Source organism: Acyrthosiphon pisum, chromosome A2 (genome assembly GCF_005508785.2).
Source record: "Acyrthosiphon pisum isolate AL4f chromosome A2, pea_aphid_22Mar2018_4r6ur, whole genome shotgun sequence".
Classification (NCBI taxonomy): domain Eukaryota; kingdom Metazoa; phylum Arthropoda; class Insecta; order Hemiptera; family Aphididae; genus Acyrthosiphon; species Acyrthosiphon pisum.
In genome coordinates this window covers 79532195-79552502 of record NC_042495.1, presented here as the reverse complement: position 1 = coordinate 79552502, position 20308 = coordinate 79532195, and the positions used below count along the sequence as shown (strand labels likewise).

Genomic DNA, 20308 nt, shown 5'->3' with positions numbered 1-20308 from the left:
AACTATCTATAATTCTTTAAAATCCGATTTATGATTATAATAATCAGTTTAATATTTTAACATATTTTAAACTTAAAATAAACAACAGTACATAATATTTATAATATACTATAGTACCTACTACCTAGTACCTACCTATACCTAATTATATAATATTATGACAATATTCTATAAATTACGATGTTTATACTAGGTAGTTAATTTTAGTAAACAATATTGTATTTCAATAGAAATAGGAAATAATGTGTAGCATACAATAATTTAAATATTTTAAGTACCTACATGTTTAGTTATTTTATTCTAAGGCAGGTATTTTACTTTGAATTGACCCATTATCATTTCTTATTTTTTTATAACAAACTTGACCATAGTATAGAAAGAAAATAAGTAGGTAATTAACTCTAGTTAACAGAATAGGTAACTAGTAAATTAAAATATTAAATAATTAATGTTTGTTATTTCTACAAAACTAAAAACACGTTATAAAACTTGGGACACACATTTGCCATTCAGGGGACACAGTATTTTAGCCCCTGCGCGACACATGATCAATAACATTGTTTTGATCTTCACCACGGCTTCGTCTAGTTTTTCAGGCGTTCGCCGAAGGACGACCACTAATCCTCGACTCCTCGTGGATGCCGTTTTCAATCATAAAGCGCGCTAATGCTGAATCGACGGACCCGAGGTCTCATCAGTACCTCGGGGACATCAAAGGGCAGTGCCTGGTCATAAGCCGACGCACCGAAGTCGAAAAACGACGTGGCCAACGATCGGCATATGCACAGCCGTCGCAAACGATGTCCGCAGGCGTGTAGACGACTGTCTGCACGGCGTCTATTTTCGGCTGCAACGATGGCTGTCATCCCTTGAGTACACGAGGCCGACGTTACTCTGAGCACGGTCGCTTTACTGCTGCGGGAAGTCACTGGCCGCACAGGGTTCGCTAAGACATCAGGATGCGTTGCGACAGCAGGCCGTGTGGGCGTTACCATAACAGATCGCGGAGGCGTAGCAGCAGCAGGCCTCGGGGTACTGAGGCGCAGTGGTAACATACCGCAGTTAGCGGAGACGTAACCGTGATAGACAATGCGGACACGTATTGGTGACGGCGATAAGACTGCAGCAGTAGCTAGTCCGTGTAAAGTTGGGAATTCGTTGTTCCGGGTAGGGAGCGAATTTTTGTGGGAGGGCCAAGTAGTGACTTTATTTCTGGAACGGGGGAATTATCGGTCGGGCCGTGGACGGTAAGACGACACACGCTGAACGAAACGTCAGAGTCACGGAACTGCAGCTGAAAACTTATCGGCTGTGTCGGAAGTTCTGGAGGTGAGTAGTGCAAGTCTAGTGCTGCAGTTTGTCTGTCCGCGACGAGTCGGGTGGTGGCCGAGATGGTCATATATAACGTTCATATACGAAAAATTGGGCAGGGGCTTAAGGGGGCTCTGCTCCCTCCAAAATATTTCTTAACTGAATCTCGTCAGAACAATAAACTATTGTTAATACGTGTTAATTGATATTTCTGGTTCCCTCCATATGTTTAACCACATTCATGCCACTGATAACGTCGATTGTTATAATTATGGGTACATAATATTATACAATCAAGTGGTGTGGCGTGATAGCTATCACCGCCATATACTCAAAAGTATTTGCATACTACCTACAGAACTCCACTGGTTTCCAAGGTAAAATGTTATATTTTATTAGGTTATAGTTATTGAAATGTTAGCTTTCAAAAATTGATTACAATAATATTTTAAAAATCGTAACAATCCTTAGTAGGCACCTGGCACATAAAGTGATCGATGAATATAATTAAATAGTATATCTCGGTTTGTCACGCGTTGTTATGTGTACTACGTGACTACCATGACGACTATAGCCGATTCACATGTCACAGGTATGTCGTGTGTCGTGTCGTGGGTATGTGTAGTGACTATGGTATAACTTACTAGTAACCATATTGGTTTAAAAGTTGAGCTGCAGTCAATTCTCAATATATCTACTTAGTACTTAGTAGCAACTTAGTTACAACCCGATACAAAAAAACTAACGTCCAATCAGAATGCGATTTGATTGATACGACGCGATACACGACGAATTTTGTTTTATCCACAACCGTGGTGTGTCGTGTGTGTACCTGCCTACATACCACGAACTGAATAACGAAAAGCCAGTCATAGGTAAAACCGTTCAATCGCCAAAACAAGAATCTGCAAATATGATGATACTCGATGATTTCCGTCAAAATATCAAAAAATAAAATAAAATAGTCTACAAATCAAAGATATCGATTTATAATAATTTATATGCCTACTGCATATAGTACACCACTGTAGTACACAGTTCAGTATTGACTTTTAACTTGTTTTCTGTTAATGAACTAATGTCTTATGCTATAACTATTGATCACACGCGATTTGTCATGTGATTTATTTCATCTTTATATAGTTGGATACATTTGGGTAATAATTAAGAATATAATAATTATAATATGTCCGCACGCGGCGAGACGTCGCACCGGCACCGTTACCGGTACCGCGCGGTGGTCGGCCGGCTTCACTGTCCGCAGCCCGCGAACGGCGCGCGCGTTTATTGTAGGCGGTCGCCCGCCGCGCCGTGGCCGGGTGGGAGACGGACAGACGGACGGACGGGCGCGCAGAAAAGCAACGAAAATAATAGTAATAGTGTTCCATCGAATAAAAGGGAAAGAAAAGGAAAAAATTAAAAGAAGACGAAAAACCCGAACCGAACCGATCTCGGGCGGCGGGCGCGCGCACGCGCGTGTTCGCGTCCGCGTGCGTGCCCAAGTGTGTGTGTAGCGCGCGCCCGCGCGCGCGTAGTGGGGAAAAGAGCAGTAGAAGTAGTAGTAGTAGTCGCCCGCAGTCACCGACGACGGCCGGCATCACTGCAGCGTGTGTGTGTTGTTATATTGCACGTACGTAGGTTAGATTATTATTATTATTATTATTATTATTATTATTATTGTTATTATTGTTGTTGTTATTATCACTACTACCTCTGATCTAAGACGAAGACGACGGAAAAGACGCTAGCTGGCGCTGAGCGACACGCGCCCTATAAACACTCGCATAGTCATTTCCGGACCGGAAGAAACGCTTTTGCCAATATTATATTGCACGTCAGCTGTAGAGGTAAGCCCGCTCGTAAATATTATTATTATCATCCATATTTTAATATTTTAACGGCGGTTGCGTATTGAATTATTCGCGCTGCTCGCGGAAAAGAACGATTCCGGGGCACCCTTACCCCGCTGCCCCCACCCGTCGAGTGCCTCCCCGCTAGGAACGCCTGCGCCCCCACCCCATTCGTGATGCACTCTTCGCCGGCGGTGCAACAGGCGCACCACCACCGCCAGCAGAAGCAGCAACAGCAGCAACAACAGCAGCAGCAACAGCAACAACTGCAACAGCAACAACAACTGCAATCTCCGTCGTCCAACAACAACAACAACAACAACAACAATAATAACAACAACAACAAGGACGATAATATGGCCATGGGACAGCTGTTGCAGAGATCGCTGCAAAACGTCGCCCTATCGCTGCAGACCACGTTCGTGTCGTCCCTGCAGCAAGCCGCGCTCCTGCCACCCGACTCACCTGTGGCCGCAGCGCTTAACCTGCAGGCCCTCGAGTCGTACATCACGCTGCAGCGGCTGACCGCCGTGCCTCGTCAACCCGCTATGACCGCAGTGACCGTGGACCGGGCGCACGCCGCCAGCAGCGTGGTGGTCGTGCACGAAGTGTTGAAGGATGACGAAGACGACGACGACGGCGGCGGCGTCAAAAGCGAAAATCCGTCCTCGTTGGGCAACGAAGACGATTATCTCGACGACCACGATGACGACGACGAACACTATCACCATCACGACGTCAAACCGACGGTTTTGGACGGCAGCGGAAGTGTATCGAAAGCGGCCGCTACAGCCGCCATCGTCGTGACCGCCAGCAGGGGAGGCCGTCTCCCAGCATTCGCCAAAGAGCTGTCCGGCCTGTCTCCCAGAGCCAACAGGTTGTCCGCGTCGTTGACCGCCGCCGCCGCCGCCGCTGCCTCTGTCTGCACCACGGAACTCGTCGACGACGACACTCCGGTCAAGGCTATTTCCGCCGACGAACCCATCGCCGCCTCGCGACACCTGCACCTCCACCAGGACAACAACAACGGACCCGTCCCTAGACCCAAAAAACAGTTCATCTGCCGGTTCTGCAACAGACACTTCACCAAGTCGTACAACCTGCTCATACACGAGCGCACTCACACAGACGAGCGGCCGTACTCGTGTGACATTTGCAAAAAGGCCTTCAGGAGACAGGACCATCTCAGGGATCACAGGTAATATAACATTCCGTAATTTTGCTATAATGGTTACTACGTACCTATACAACTGCAGTTGTGTGGTATTAAATGTATAGATACAATATTTCTCATTCGAAACGTAATTTATTGTGATGCTGACGATATTATTATAATTTGCGTAATATTTTACTATCCACAACAATATACCATCCAATCAACAGCCATAACTATAATATATTGTTACGATTGAGAGGTGCTCATTATCTGCTTATGTATATTCTGCTCGACAATTTTGGCACGACGGCTTGTCTATTTGCTCTAGGAAAATATACTTTCAAGTGAATAATATTTAAGTACAATATGATATAGAATTGATATCATACATATGGTATAGCCGCAAATTATGTAATTGAGTGGATTTTATTGACACAATTTTTCATTTTTTAGAGTTAAAAGATTCAAAAATGTGGGAAAGTTGATCTCAACGCTCATGTAGACTTTACGACAAATTCCTATCTGTTTTCAGAATTCTTATCGTTTAACTAGACTTGCAGTTGATACTTTGCAAATAAAATACGCTTCCAAATTCCCATAATGCACTATGTTATGTTGTACAATCACAGAAACTAAAAAGTCACCGATTTTAATTTCCTGAAGTTTCGGAGTATATGAAGGTATAGTGACGATCCGAATAACTATACATATAACTCATCGATATGGTACCTATATAGATACGGATTGAACAGATATTAACGAATCATCTAAATTGCTTACATTTATAAGCTCGACCATGGCGTATTAAGGGTTAGGGGGAGCAATGGTCGAGTCTAAGGGCTGTGAAGCCTTTCTCCTCTATATTATGATCCACTTCAGACGTTCTGTCATTATACATACGTATTCTATTAATATGCCGCAACCGCGAATGGTGCACCGAGGGTGGTGACAACAGTCGTGTTTATTAATATTATTATAATACGAACGAAAGCGAACTGATCGGCACAGAGATTTCTAAATATTATTTTATTATTAATTATTAATATTGTACGACTGCGATTGGACTCTACGTATCTAGTACTAATGCCGCGCACACATATCAATCAATCGGAGTATTGTGTTGTACGTACGTCGCGTTTAATTAATAATTGCCTGTGCCCGTGTAATGTAAACGAGTCATAATGTATAATATACGATATTACAAGAGCTAAAGAACTTATAGAGAAAACCCTTTAACCCGGGTGACGCGCAGAAAAGTCTTACGTCACATTTCATATATTATTATTAAATTATGCTGATAGGCGTACGGGTGTAATATTATTGTATTGAGCGCGTGTATATGACGTATAGATTCCGTCTTAAAAAGATATAAAGAATATATTCTAATAATGCGTTCTGTACCTCTGAAATATACCCATATATAGTATGGGCGTAACACGAATGCGCACTTTTTACCTGCAAAAAACACATCATGATTGCGCATTTTTACCTTTTTTTATTTTGATAAAATACAACACGATCAAAGAGCACAACATATATTTTGTATTGTTGTTGGTTTTAAAGATAGTCACATTATTTTCCAGTAATGTCTATAATAATTTACTTACACTACTATAATATTTATAGTTCTACCTAGTGGCTAGTACTACCAACTTGATCAACTTGTTTAGCATAATATTTCATATTACATTTTGTTATACAGATGAATTTATTAAACTAAATTAATTTATGCCAACAATATAAAAAAAAAATTTTGTGCACAATATTATATGGTTTATGTGGTTTATGCAGGTACAAAGGTAAAAAGTGCACAATCGTATTGCACCGATTTATACATTATGTATGCAAAACTATATTATTATTTTGCAATAATTAAAGGCATCGCTTGCTCGTATTACAACCCTATACAATTTACCGTCATTTATTCGGTTCGGATCTAAAAACTCCGTCGACATTGTACCGTTCGTACAGTTGACATTATATAGTAATAATATGCGTTTTACCACGTGCGCAACACATTAAATATTATTTTATGGACAATAAATTATTATTATATTATTAAACGCTCGGACGCCGGAACGTCATAATTTCGAAAAACACATTAATTTTGCCATTTTGAGACCGTATACATTTATTGATATTATTATTGGTTGTACCGCAGCTATACGTGTATAGTACCTATATATAGTAGGCGCGTAGCCCAGATGATTTTTTTAGGGGTGTGTTTTAATTTTATATTTAATCATAGTCATAACATACGTGGGGGGAATCATACAAATTTTATTGTAGTACGTTCACGAATAATATGAATGTTCATATAGTAATAATAGCAGGTATACTTATATCGAATACGAAATTACGAAACCATAATGTGGCAACAGTTTTTACAGAAATCTGAATGTTTAGTAGCATACCAGTATATTTTTTGCATATAAATACGACGGTCGAGGGTGTCTCAGCGTCAAAAACACCCTCGTGTCTATGCCACTGGTTTATCATAGTGATAATATAATATAATATTTTATTATATAACAATAATATATTATTTTCCACACCGTCAGCTGCGATCGTCGCGTGTTTTACGACTGTTGTCGTTTTGTCCTATCGTTTGTATAATATATAATGGTGACCGCTTCGCGACGACGACCCCGGGGATCGTGTCGTTACCACCCGCGATAGGTATATACCAATATAATAGGGGTGGTATACACGCGTGTGTGCGTGCGTGTGAGCGCACTTACTGGCTTGCTCGTGCGCGCGTAATATATGATATGGTGTGAGTGAGTGTGTGTTACTAACTGCAGCGGTGGTTATCGAGTTAAAAAGATGTTATCATATTTTATTCTCGAATAATAATTTACGGGATTCACCAAAAGCGGTCCAAAGCGTATAGGTGGTTACATAGTATGCGGTATATTATATATATAAAAAAACTCACTCCGACCCGCGCCCGCCCGCGTATCGGATTACCCGCGCGCGTCTTTTACGACGATCCTCTCTCCGCGCGACAGATCTATACTCAGGTCCAACCGCCCTCCCACCCCCCCTGCCCACGATCATTTGCGAGATACACGATTTTAATCGTCCGCCGTCCACTAGGGCCGACAGTTTAATAGCCGCAAGTCGTATTATGTTACGCTCGCGCACGAAAACGGTTTTCGGGAAATCGAAAAGAATTTTTTTTTCACGACACAAGAATGTTTGGGAATGAAGAAAAACGTGAGAAAACTCAGCATATGTTCAAAACACGACTTTATATTATTATCATCGCGCTTGCCGTCTACACGGTTTAAAAATTATTGTAAAAAAGAATTAATGGTGGTTCAATACTATATTGGGCATCGAAATGTTATAGTAGCATAATATACTATTATTGCATACAGCATTATAATTCGTAATTTATTAGTATATTATATAATATTATATTAGTATAGTATAATTAGCATGTGGTGTAGGTAATATGATATATTAAGATATAATATTATTATATTATTGATTTACTTAATTGCCTGTGTAAGTATATGATGAATATCATGAAATTTAGCTAGTCCTACATTATAGTATGAACTCACGGTGTCTCGGGGTACCGTATAAAGTAAAAAAACAAAAATGATACCTACATAGAATGTGTGGGAATTCCGAATGAGACTATATAGCTATGCATCATAATATCATAATATCAACTCGACACGAAACAGTGTTGTACCAACAACTGTATAATAATGTGAACACAAATTCCACAATTATAAAACGGGTCAAATTCTTCATTGAATAGCCACAAAGCACAGCGACAACATGATTATGTTTGATTTATAATTAAATGTCAAGCAGTATTTATATTATAATTTATAATAATTGTATTAATAACTACTTGAAATAATATATTATGCTCAGTTTTAGGATTGTCGAACATCGTTCAACTCTGGACATAATAATAAATCATATGTGTGATACACTAATAATATAACTCTAGAACCAAAATATTATAATATACTCTTTCTATTATACAATTCATGCTATAATATTATACCCATAGTTAAAACTCCGTTGTAAATTCAGTAATGGTGGCGCTGCGGAGGTCAACAATTAAAATGGTACCGCGGTTTATTTTCTACGCGTGTTAAACCGTCAACGCAAACGTAACGTATTGCACTAACTACAATATTATGAAGACAACATTGAAATCTAAATATTCAATTCGACTCATCGTATACATTTCATAGCCTTTTATTAATATTGACTCGATGGTTGCCAAAAATATATTACCAGGTATATCACTAAACCGCGTGGGTATATTGTAATAATTTGATTCGTTAACTATATATATATCGATTTACATAATATTAATAATATTATATTATTTAACATCACGGCGTGTTGCTGCGCCCGTTACATAATATATACTAGTGATACGATCATTTGTTTCCAAATTTAAGTCGTCATGACGTTAGCTGCAATCATACATGCTCGGAACCGAATAACATAATCATAGGCGTAGACTGAGGGTGAGAGCAATACCGTCATTTTACCTCATAGATTTCTAGTTTTTTACCACAGTTTACCTCAGATTACGCCTATAGACATTTAAAGACGTATCCTGTGCACTTGCATAATATATAATTATTACCATATAACGAAAAACGAACAAAAATTGTATTTTCCGATTCTCCGCGTACTGCAGACGAACAACATACACTATAATATCGATTCTTTCCCACTGCCTTATTACTAATGTTTGCACACGAATATCGAATCTGCTGCACGCTGCAGTTTCACGCCTTACACTGAAGTGTTTCGAATAGTTTAGAAAAGTCCACCGCACTCCTCTTTTCAAGAATCACCGATAAAATACACTTTCCCGACCAGAAGGGGTGGGGGGGGGATGGTGCCGCGATGAAAATACTTTTTCCGGAACGGTGTGACCATATTATATTAATATCGCACGTATACACGGCTCTAAGGCTATAATACAATACATATTATTATACATTCACTGCCTCCTATAAAATAATACGGATGACCGTTGTAGAGAGGACGCATAATAATAATATAAATATATAATATTATGTCGGTTTGGCGTCGAAAACCAGTCTGCGGCGCGTCGGAAAAGAAACGATCGCGAGCGCGCGAGCACACGCACCACACACACACACACACACACACACACACGCCGCACACGCACGTCGTCGTCGTCGTCGTATTATCGTAAAATTGTTTTAACGTCGTCGTTAGGTTAGCGTTTTTATTAGACAGTAAAAACGGATGTGTGGCGCGAGCGCGCAATAAATTTGTCACCGAGAGAGGATTTCGTCGGCGTGGTGGACGTCAGTGGGGAGGGGGGGGCGCGTATACACCTATATAATAATATAGTGTCACTGTCTATCTCGCGCCGCCGCGCGTTTTGGTCACGAGCTCTCGCGCGCGCGGTAAGAAGAAGAAAAAAATTCGCGTTGGCGGAGGAGCACGTCACGTCTCGCAGGGGTAATGCACACCATAGCCGCCGTCGAGTCGAGTCGATCAAATATAACCGGCTTGCGCGTGCGCCGCGTTTACGATTATCGTATAAGCAGCACTCGATTTTTTTTATAATAATATGCAGTCGGAGAGTGTGTGGTAAGGAGGGAGATAGATAGATGGACGTATAGAGAGTGAGAGAGAGGAGAGAAGTTAAAAAAATAAAAACTTAATCGTATGTGCGTGGTTTTTATTATAATATTATATTATCCTTTTTACTCCTCGCGCGCCGCACATTTGGATGTCTGCCACGATCACAATGGTAATAAAAATGTTATGAGAAAAATACCTTTGGCGTACCTATACTATTTTTCATCTCCGGGCTGCGAAACGAAACATATCGCATACGACTCCGTCGTTTCCGCAACCTATCGGGTGTTTTGCTGGTCGCGATCACAAATGTCCGTATGTATACCTGCATGATATTATATACGATCGTCGTCGTCGCGTCTATTATCACGATGCGTGTACCTATGGATAATAATAATTGTACTTACCTGGTATATGGTATATTATAGTATATACACGATATGCTATTATTATATTATAATGTACATGAATGCGTGTGTGTGTGTGTGTGTGTGTGTAACAATGGTTTGTGACGACGTGAGTAATATGACTTGCAGGCCGCTTTTGTATAATAATATATTTAATAATAATAATAATATGTAATCCAAGTCCATTTATCACCTTCAACGTGTCCCCGCGCGTCCGTCGTGGGAATGAAAAGGTCAAGTGCCGCGCGCGTAGGTACATAATATTATTATTGTTATTATTATTATACACCGAAGAACCTATCCGACGAACACGGGGCGGCATGAAGAGGAGTTTAGTACCACAGTACGTATATACACCCCTACGCGAAGAGACCGCGACTGCTTATGGTATACCTTTTAATGGCTTCATTATGTTATTGTGTGCGTGTCGTGTGCCGTCGCCGACGCCGCTGCAGTCCATTAAAAACCTATTGCACAATAAAAATGCGCTTTGTATATTATTATTATTATGTGGCTTTTGACCAGCCGGGGCACAATGGATTTTTAGAAACCGATATCTTCACGGTTTGTCATAAACGCAATAGTGTACGTCGTATAATATTATTGTCCACGCAACATTATATTATTATAATATTGTACACATAATATTATTATTATTTTATTGTCCACGTAATATTATGTTATTATATTATTGTACATAGAATATTATTATTATTATAATAATATTGTTCAGCCCCGGAATAAGAACGACGAGCGAGTCGGGCTTACTGCATCATGACAATATTATATAATAATAACAACTACAATATGATAATATAATCGCCACGAAAATCATACAATTTCGAAAACAAAAAAAAATTCCAGGCTTAAAGAGAAATCATATTTTTTTTACGAAAAATGACTTTAATACAACATCTTGTCTCCAAACTATCGGGTAAAAATAAAAATAAAAACATTCCGCACGGTGTATAACGCCCACCGCCATTGGTTCGCAATACTTTTTAACATTGTTTATTGCAGACAGTATAATATCGGTCGTCTCGATGTACATAACATATGTATACAAACTGTCCAGTCGTTAAAAATCCATTTGGTTCCCGAACGAACGCCACTTAAATTGCCCTCCTTATATTAGATATATACACAATGCTGAATACATACGTGGTTATAAACATTAAACACGTCACGAACGATGATAATAATAATTAGAGATCGCGAAAATTGTAAATCAAGTGCAAAACTGCGGTCAGCCATTGTAATAACAACAATAACAAATGATTAACGTCTCGGTAAAACGTTCGTAAACGTATTTTTATGAAAATCCATCGTCGACAGCTGCAGATTAAATGGCACGAAATAATATACACAAAGTAACGAGAAAACACGAGTCAAAGTCGTAGACTATCGTTATTCGTCTGGAATGATAATTTTTAACGGTGTCTTGGGTTGATAAAAAGTCGAGGTGAAGAGTGTTTCTGACAAGGTGTTGGAGAAACAGAGATGTGTTATAAATTATAAATGCGTTACAAGCGCAAGCGACTGGATTTGTCAAGACTAGTTTACCGAAGATAAAAAATAAAACTTAAGTGGAACCGGTTCGAATATTTTTTTAGATGACAACTGACAACTACCAACAATGCAATATTTCACAATATTTATAAAATTATATTATCGCCCACATTAGTAATGCCACTTGGCCAAACAACCTTTTTAATACGAATTATTTTTGGAATTTAACATAGTTAACAATGTAGGTATGTTAGACGTCACGTAACGAATTAATATTGTACAACTGTAGTGATTACCTACAATTTACTCTAAACCGTACACAAATAATTACACAATTTATAATTAATGACCTTTTATAATATACTTTAACTGATTGTTCAACATGGCATTTTTTTTTTTTTAATTTGTAACGAGTTTACACACTAGTTGATATAGACATTTTTTGGGATAGATACAACAGTTTTTTACTAACTGATTTTACATAACACTTGGTCTAACATCATAGAAACACTAATATAAAATATGTATTATAATATTTATTAATTTATGCTATTAGATATTTTTCCACTGCGCTATACCCAAAAACATTTCTATATGAATCCTTAATTTTTCTTGCGAAGGAGAAATATCTAGTAGCATACCGCTGTTTTTTATTACATAGGTATGACTAAAATAAAAGACGGTACCTAATATATAGAATAAGTAATAAGTACTTATAAGTCACGATTAACATTCTTGATAAAATTACATTTTTTTAACGCAAACGTTACACAAATTAATAATTAAGAAACGACGTAATTAAATTAAACATTATTTTGGCGGTCCCATAAAGGCAAACGAAAAAAGCTGTAAAACTAGTTTGATTGGACAAAAAATCCGTAAAGATAAACATAATAATTGGGAGGAAATATGGGAATTATTATGGGTGTACGCGCCGTAATATTCGATATAAATGCGGAATTTACCAAAGGTAAAAAAAAAAAAAAATACCGCAACACTGCACAAGATATATTATATGTATATAATATACCGATCGAGTTGGTTTATTCAAAAAAATATTCTATTGCCTCGTTGGTGTACAGCCGGATAATAATATGTGTGCGATTGCGATCTTCGATCGCCTTGAAGTCTGTGTAGATACCGGTAATAATAATTCATAGACGCGCACACTCACACATGCACATAGAGTCATACGCACACTTTCACGCACACACGCACACACACACACACACACACACACACACACACACACACACACACACACACACACACACACACACACACACACACACAAATAATATACATAAACAATACAGTAAGGATGCCGCACCTTTCCTGCACCTTTGAAACCACACGGGGCAACCGCGTTATGCTGCGCGAATATAATATATTAATATTATAATCAATACCGCTGCAGACGAAACTAATTACCTACCTACCGATATTATTATATCCTATTCCACGCGCGTTGTTTTGACATAATATTTGAATTTTTTTCAGTGGTTTTATACTTGAACGATTTTTGTTCAAAAATAATAAATCATTCCGCACCAATGACGTACACTATATTATCTGCAACTATGTTAGACATTATCCTGTGCAAAAGTACAAAAAGTTTTCTATTTGCAGTCTATATTTAGTAGGTGTTTAGTAGGTATATTTGAATAATATAACCTCGCGCGTACTTCGTAGTGTTCAATATTTTTTTTTTTTCACAATATTTTTTCTTCTCGAAAAATGTTATAACTTATAATTATCAATTACCTACCTATGTTTAATCATAATAATATAATCGGTAATATCGTCATAACAGCAGAACAAATAGACAGTGTGCAAGGTCACAGTAGTGGTACAGTTTCCGTTTACAATGGCGCAACACGGAGCTTGTGTTCAAGATTTACCAATAATAATTAGTAGGTACCTATAGAGAGAGGTAAAGACGATAGTCGTTTAAAAATAACGAAGTTCTTGCGTTCAACGAATGTAATTGGGTTGCTTTTGCGCTGAATAAGGGAACATATTATCTTGCATTAAACCGAGAACATAATAATATTACACTGAAACAGGTGGATACAGGCGATAAATGATAATTATTCGTCTCGTACAATTATATGATACTAGGTCGACCTGTCATCGCGGGCGCGCGTGAAAATCAAAATTAGTAATAATATTATAATGTGGTGGGCGCTATATAGTCGTTATCGAAAAACGTGTCGGCAAATTCGGACAATATTCGTGCGAGTCGCTGCAGGTCAAACGTACACACAGCTGTGTAGGTAAGGTAAACAGGTAATATTATATAGGTATATTTCTCTGTGGCTGTACGATATCGACTAGAAAGCACTGCAACACACATAGATCCATTAGAACCACATTTCAGGACTTCGTGTATTCTAATACTATATTCGAATAATGAAATCCAAATGTTTAGATTATGACATAATATTAAGTACTTCTATAATCTCTAGTAGACGCGATTCGTTTCATTTCGAATAATCAAATTTCAAATTTTCAGGCGTAGTAGGTAATTAATAATGGAAACGACAAGGGAAACGTTGGCACGAGAAAAAAAAAGAAATTGGATTAACTCGTAAGATCTATTGCATTATTGCATCAACAATACATATATGACCGATGCGCATAAATATATTAAATGTTCTACGAGTATTGCACGACACAATATAAAATTTAGTGTGTGAAATCTTAAAATTTCGATATTGAAATCTAAATTTTGCGTACCTTATAATATATTATAAGGATTACGCGATTGTAGAACGACCTCAGAGCATAATATATTATTTTTAATATGCAATATGGCGTTCGTTTACCGATATAATACCTAACGAGAATTTTTCCAACGACCCAATTAAATCGGTCACTGCGAGACGACCTTTCAACGACACAGCCTGTATATTATTGTGTAGAGAAGGGGCTTAAAAAAAAATCAAGAAACATGGGCGTATTTTTTTTTTATCTTAATCCTGAAACATTATACGTACGATATGGGTATCGGGTGATAATGTAATATTTCAATATTTCATCGTATCAATATTGTGGAAACGTTACCATATACCAATTAAAGAATACAGATACAGGATTTTAAACTTTTTTTCATATAATTTGATATAATTTTTTTTGACAACTAGTCGGATTTGCCTTTTTATACTGTATTAACATTTTTTATATTTGCATCGTACCTACAAAAATATTATGTACTAATTATAAGTCATAATTATTTATAAAACTTATTGATAAGGTGTCGTATTATCTTATATACAATTTAACCTACATAATTTTAAATTATTAAAGTCTTATGGGAACTCAAATAAAAAAATTTGAAAGCTCCAAAAAATATTTTGTCGCTGCTCAACATAATACAGTATATTAATTTTAAAGTAGGTACAAGTTTGTTGCTTTAACGTCAATATTGGAAAACGTTTTGTCATTGACATGCAACACTGCGGTCAAGGACGTACCTTTGAGGGGGAGGGGTAAGCGTTCCTACTGTGGTACAACCAAACTTTATATTTGAGATCTAATCAGTAGGTACATGGACATAATATGCTAAGACTTTATATGCTGTAATATTTTAAATCAATGACAATTTAATTAATTTAATTTTTGAGAATAATTATCGATGAACTATACGTTACGGGCAATTGTGAAAAGACATTAAATTAAATTATAATCAATTTTACAACAGTTAATTTTTCTAGAACTTTGCTTGGGAAGAGTAAGTGTAGTGGTTTCCCATTTCCTTCTGCACTGTAGATAGAACAGTGTCCGGTCACTTCAGTATACCGGTACAGTTTCTCTGCAGCGTCAGACAGCGGAACAGCACGGTGTCGACACGCCACGTTTATAAACGCCGACCAGTATATTATAGTACCAGTATAGTTGACGCTGCAGGGAAAACGTACAAGTGATTGCGATACTGATGCCAATACTCGGCTACACCATTGTTTAATTATGTATATAAGTATATTGTTGTATATTATTGTGATTAATCAATGACCACGACAAATAAATAAATTATTAGCATAATATATCTTTAGAATAACAATGCAAAATAAAATGTTGTACTTGAATTCTCTACAGGGATTTAAGTAGAACTTAAAGTTCTAATATGTAATAAAAATAAATATGACTATAATATGTCTATATGTATACCTATATGCTCTACAGTATAAGTAGGTACATCGAACACTATAGTAATACAGGCTGATTTTTTTTAAGCATGCTCACTCCCATTTTTTACTTTAATAGTAAATGTATTCAAATTAATTTGTACCACTGAAGAAGTGTCCTTAGGTGGTACAAAATTCTATTTTTCAAATGAGAACCCTTCTGTTTCCTGAAAATTATTTACAGAATGATTTCCTTGAAAATGTTGATGTATCTAAATTCTGAGTTATTAAATAATTTATACTAAGGTTTAACTATAATAATCCAGAAGTTTGTATTGTCACAGGATCATCCTTCTAGTACAAACAATCACAAGTATTCAAAAATATGGTCTTCAAGTTTATTTGAAAATTCCATAAATCAAAATTTAAATATATGTATAATTTAATCACATAAATAGCGTGACAGTGCTTAAAAAAAATTATCACCCTGTATAATATTATGAAGGACTACCTATTAAAGGTACATCCATCACCGTGTATTATACGGGTATACAATATCGCAGCTATACCTAAACCGACATAATATCATATTATTTATATAAGTTCCTAGCCCTGCGCACACGGCACACTTTTGTATATAAATTATTATCATTACAATGTTTTATCATATTATATATTTATATCGATCGCCACGTGTGTTTTTCACGTTCGCAGGTACATTCACTCCAAGGAGAAACCCTTCAAGTGTCTGGAGTGCGGCAAGGGGTTCTGCCAGTCGCGCACGTTGGCCGTGCACAAGATCCTCCACTTGGAGGAGTCGCCGCACAAGTGTCCGGTGTGTAGCCGGAGCTTCAACCAGCGGTCCAATCTCAAGACGCACCTGTTGACGCACACAGACATCAAACCGTACAACTGTCCGACGTGCAGCAAAGTGTTCCGCCGGAACTGCGACCTGCGCCGGCACAGCCTCACGCATAACCTGTCACCCGTGTCTGCGGCCACGGCCGCGGCGGTCCAGCTGGCGTACGCCGCGACCACCGAACTGCAGTCGGCCGCGGTCATCGGCGCCGCGCACGGTCGCGACAATAACGACTGTGACCGCTGATCTCATTTTATTTTCGAAAGGAAGAAAAAATTACATTTAAAAAAAAAAAACGCAAACCATCCCCCCTACCGATTCGCAAATCGCGGTGTTAAGTTTTTAATTTTTAATTACACGTATACAGGCATCATAGGGCCGAATACTCGAAAACGTTATCACTGCGCTCGCGAAAGACGAGAACGTTTGATTTTATGAATTTCTTTAATGCGTCGATGTATGTGACCTGACCGTGTTTTCCCGTTTCCGTTACTCCGCGGCGTACTGATATAATATTATGTATATTGTATAATATACGATCCCTCTCGTTCTTGCTGTTTACGATATTTATTAATTATTATTATTATTATTATGATTATTATTTTTTTTTCTACGTGATTTGTAATATTACTCTACTCGCTAAATGACACGTCATACGTATATATTATAATATGTCATTTAAATACGTTATTATTACGGTACAGTAACCGCCCGTCTTCATCAGGTTGTACTGTAAAACATGTACATATAATATATTATATTCATCTTATGTTGTATATTTGCTGTTTGTTAGAGAAAAAAACTCCTATAATACTAATTCGTAAGTTGTATACATAATAAATAATTTATGCAATTATTAAGACTTTTTAAGTTATTTTCCTTCAAACCGACGCAAATCCTTATATGTTACCTATTATAATGCATTAACCATCAACGCAGTTTAATAGATAATTTGTAAACAAAAATAAATATTTTTATAGCCGCCTATCAAAAAGTTATGTGTTATTCAGAAATACGTGGCAAACGGAACTTGCACAAATGCAATTTGTATATTAATATTAATAAACACAAATTGCTTGTTTTTGAATTATATATATTCATACATATGTGATACTGCAGTTTATTGCCTATATAATAACACTCATACACCAACATGCACCAATAATAAGACCAAACATAAATCTAAAGTAGGTATTTATAATATAGGAGTGCAATTATGCAGTGGTATAAATTGAAAACAATTGGTAAGCAAAATACATATTATGTCAATTAAATCCTACACGTGTCATGTGTCACATATATCCTAACCTAACCCATATACTTACAACTTACAGGTGGCAGAACTGCAGAAACTATAGGTATATACATGGAAACTTGTTGTCCAGTATCATAAATATATATCTTAATATTATGTAATCCAACTATTTAAGTGGTACATAACTATTCTATAATAATATAGTCAAACAATATATATTAATAATAAGGTAGAAAAATACGATAGAAAAATGTTTTATATCAACAACATCGATAGGATGACAACAACGTCCATATTACTGTTTTCGTTGTCGATTTACAGTAATCTTACGCCTTAAAAATGTATCAGCTTTTCAGGACAAAGGTGGTGTCTAAATTCGTTAAACACCACCGCTAACATTATAATTGGAAATAATATTAATTGCCTTTTTGCAGCAGAAATGGACGCGTACACTGATATATATACTTATTAGTTATTGTAAGTATAATGATAATTACGGCGGGCAAGTATCGTCTTTCCGACCGATTATTCTAGTATATTATATTATTCAATTATTAAATAGGTATCAAGATCCAAGGGCGCCCATTAGGCATTTAAATTTTGTCACAACGTCACCCCCCTAGACAGGTATGTTAATATTTTTTTAGTTTTAAATTATAAACTATTTTTACTGATAATAATTCTATATAGAAACATCGTTAATCTAATTCGTCACTGTCGTACAAAAAGTGACCAAGTGCAATATACGTATGGCCAAGTTCCCATATAGTCCTCCTTCAACTGTAGAAAAAACGACCAAGTGAAAATTCTAAAAATGTAGTTATAGACTGGTGTATTTTGACTAAGTGTTTAAATAATTTTTTTCTTAATTGAAGTATTTTAAAATAGTCCAAGTGGTATTTGATCAGTTTATACATAACATTAAATTATGAGTATAAGTGCACTTGGACAGTTTTAATACAATATGATATTGATGAAAAATATGTCCAAATGGACACACTATTATTTTCCTTTATCAGTAAAATAAATGATAATTGATACTATTAGGAAATAAAATGATATCACGTTATCACTCAGTTTTGTTTTCTAATAAAAAATTATATTTTTATATTTTCCTACGTTTTTTTACCAAGTGATTTAATTTGTTCAGTAAATCATTTCTTAGTATTTGATCAAGTGAATAATAAGTCAGTTGGTCTTTCTTCATCTGACTTTTTTTATTTTTCAACTATTCTACTAGTTATAATAAAATATTAGTTTTATTTTATTCTTAGGTGATTGTCACTACCTTTGGTTTTGATTGATGTGTGCTCTTGTCAAGTATAATCGTATAAACGTTTAACACAACATTAAGTAGTCACGGCTAAGCCTATACGACAGCGACGCACAATTTTTTCGTACGCGAATAAATACGAAAAATAATTGCTGCACACCTTGGATGACAGTAAAATATGTTAAATTATGTGTCCCAATAATAGCCGTTCCGCTGTATAATCACGCATTGTGCCATTATTCCGGTTTCATTCATTGTGCTCGTGTGTAGTTTAAAAACATCCGATAATGCAAAATTAATCACGACAAACGATTCCTCAGCTAACAGCACTCAATAAATTACAAGACGTCGATTTAACAGTTGTGCACGTGTTTTTTTATCTGATCCATAATAAAGCGTTGGCCGGTCGTATAGCAATGTAATACATATATACATATAATTATTACTTGTGAAAAACATATGATTCGATAGATAATTATTTGCTTCTACCCAACAGAAAACATTTAACACCGTAGGTACCTGTAGCAGTATTATATTCCAACCGCAATATCGTGTATACGAGTAAATTACATGTGAACGGGACAAGTTATCATTTTTTTTTTTTTAATCGGTATTAATTAAAAACAGCTATCATATTTGTTATGTGCTTAAGCAATATTTTAATAATATATTATGTTATTATAAGTGACTACCTACTGCACTATAGTATACCTACGTACGCCTATATAGACGTCTGTCCAGCGTATTTGGAGGATAATGCGTTAAGATAAACGAATCGTAGATGATTAATTGACACGCTAAACTAAAACTGTGTATTGTTAAACAATATTACTGTTGGGTTATAGGTAGGTCTATTTGTATCTTCAAGTTTTTATCGTCTACTACATTCAAATTTAAAATATTAATATTGAAGTAAATAGATTAGAGAACGCATAAAAAACATAAAATTATATAAAC

The 20308-nt window shown here is 36.6% G+C and overlaps 1 protein-coding gene across 1 annotated transcript; it reads left to right on the top strand.

The window, feature by feature from the left end:
* The first annotated feature begins 2864 nt into the window (after window positions 1-2864).
* On the top strand, window positions 2865-17683 carry LOC100166664 (zinc finger protein 28). Its single transcript, XM_001947112.5, has 2 exons — window positions 2865-4359; window positions 16679-17683. Exons 1-2 carry the CDS (start codon window positions 3338-3340, stop codon window positions 17067-17069), a joined length of 1413 nt encoding a protein of 470 aa, XP_001947147.2. The 5' UTR covers window positions 2865-3337; the 3' UTR covers window positions 17070-17683.
* The last annotated feature ends 2625 nt before the right edge of the window (window positions 17684-20308 follow it).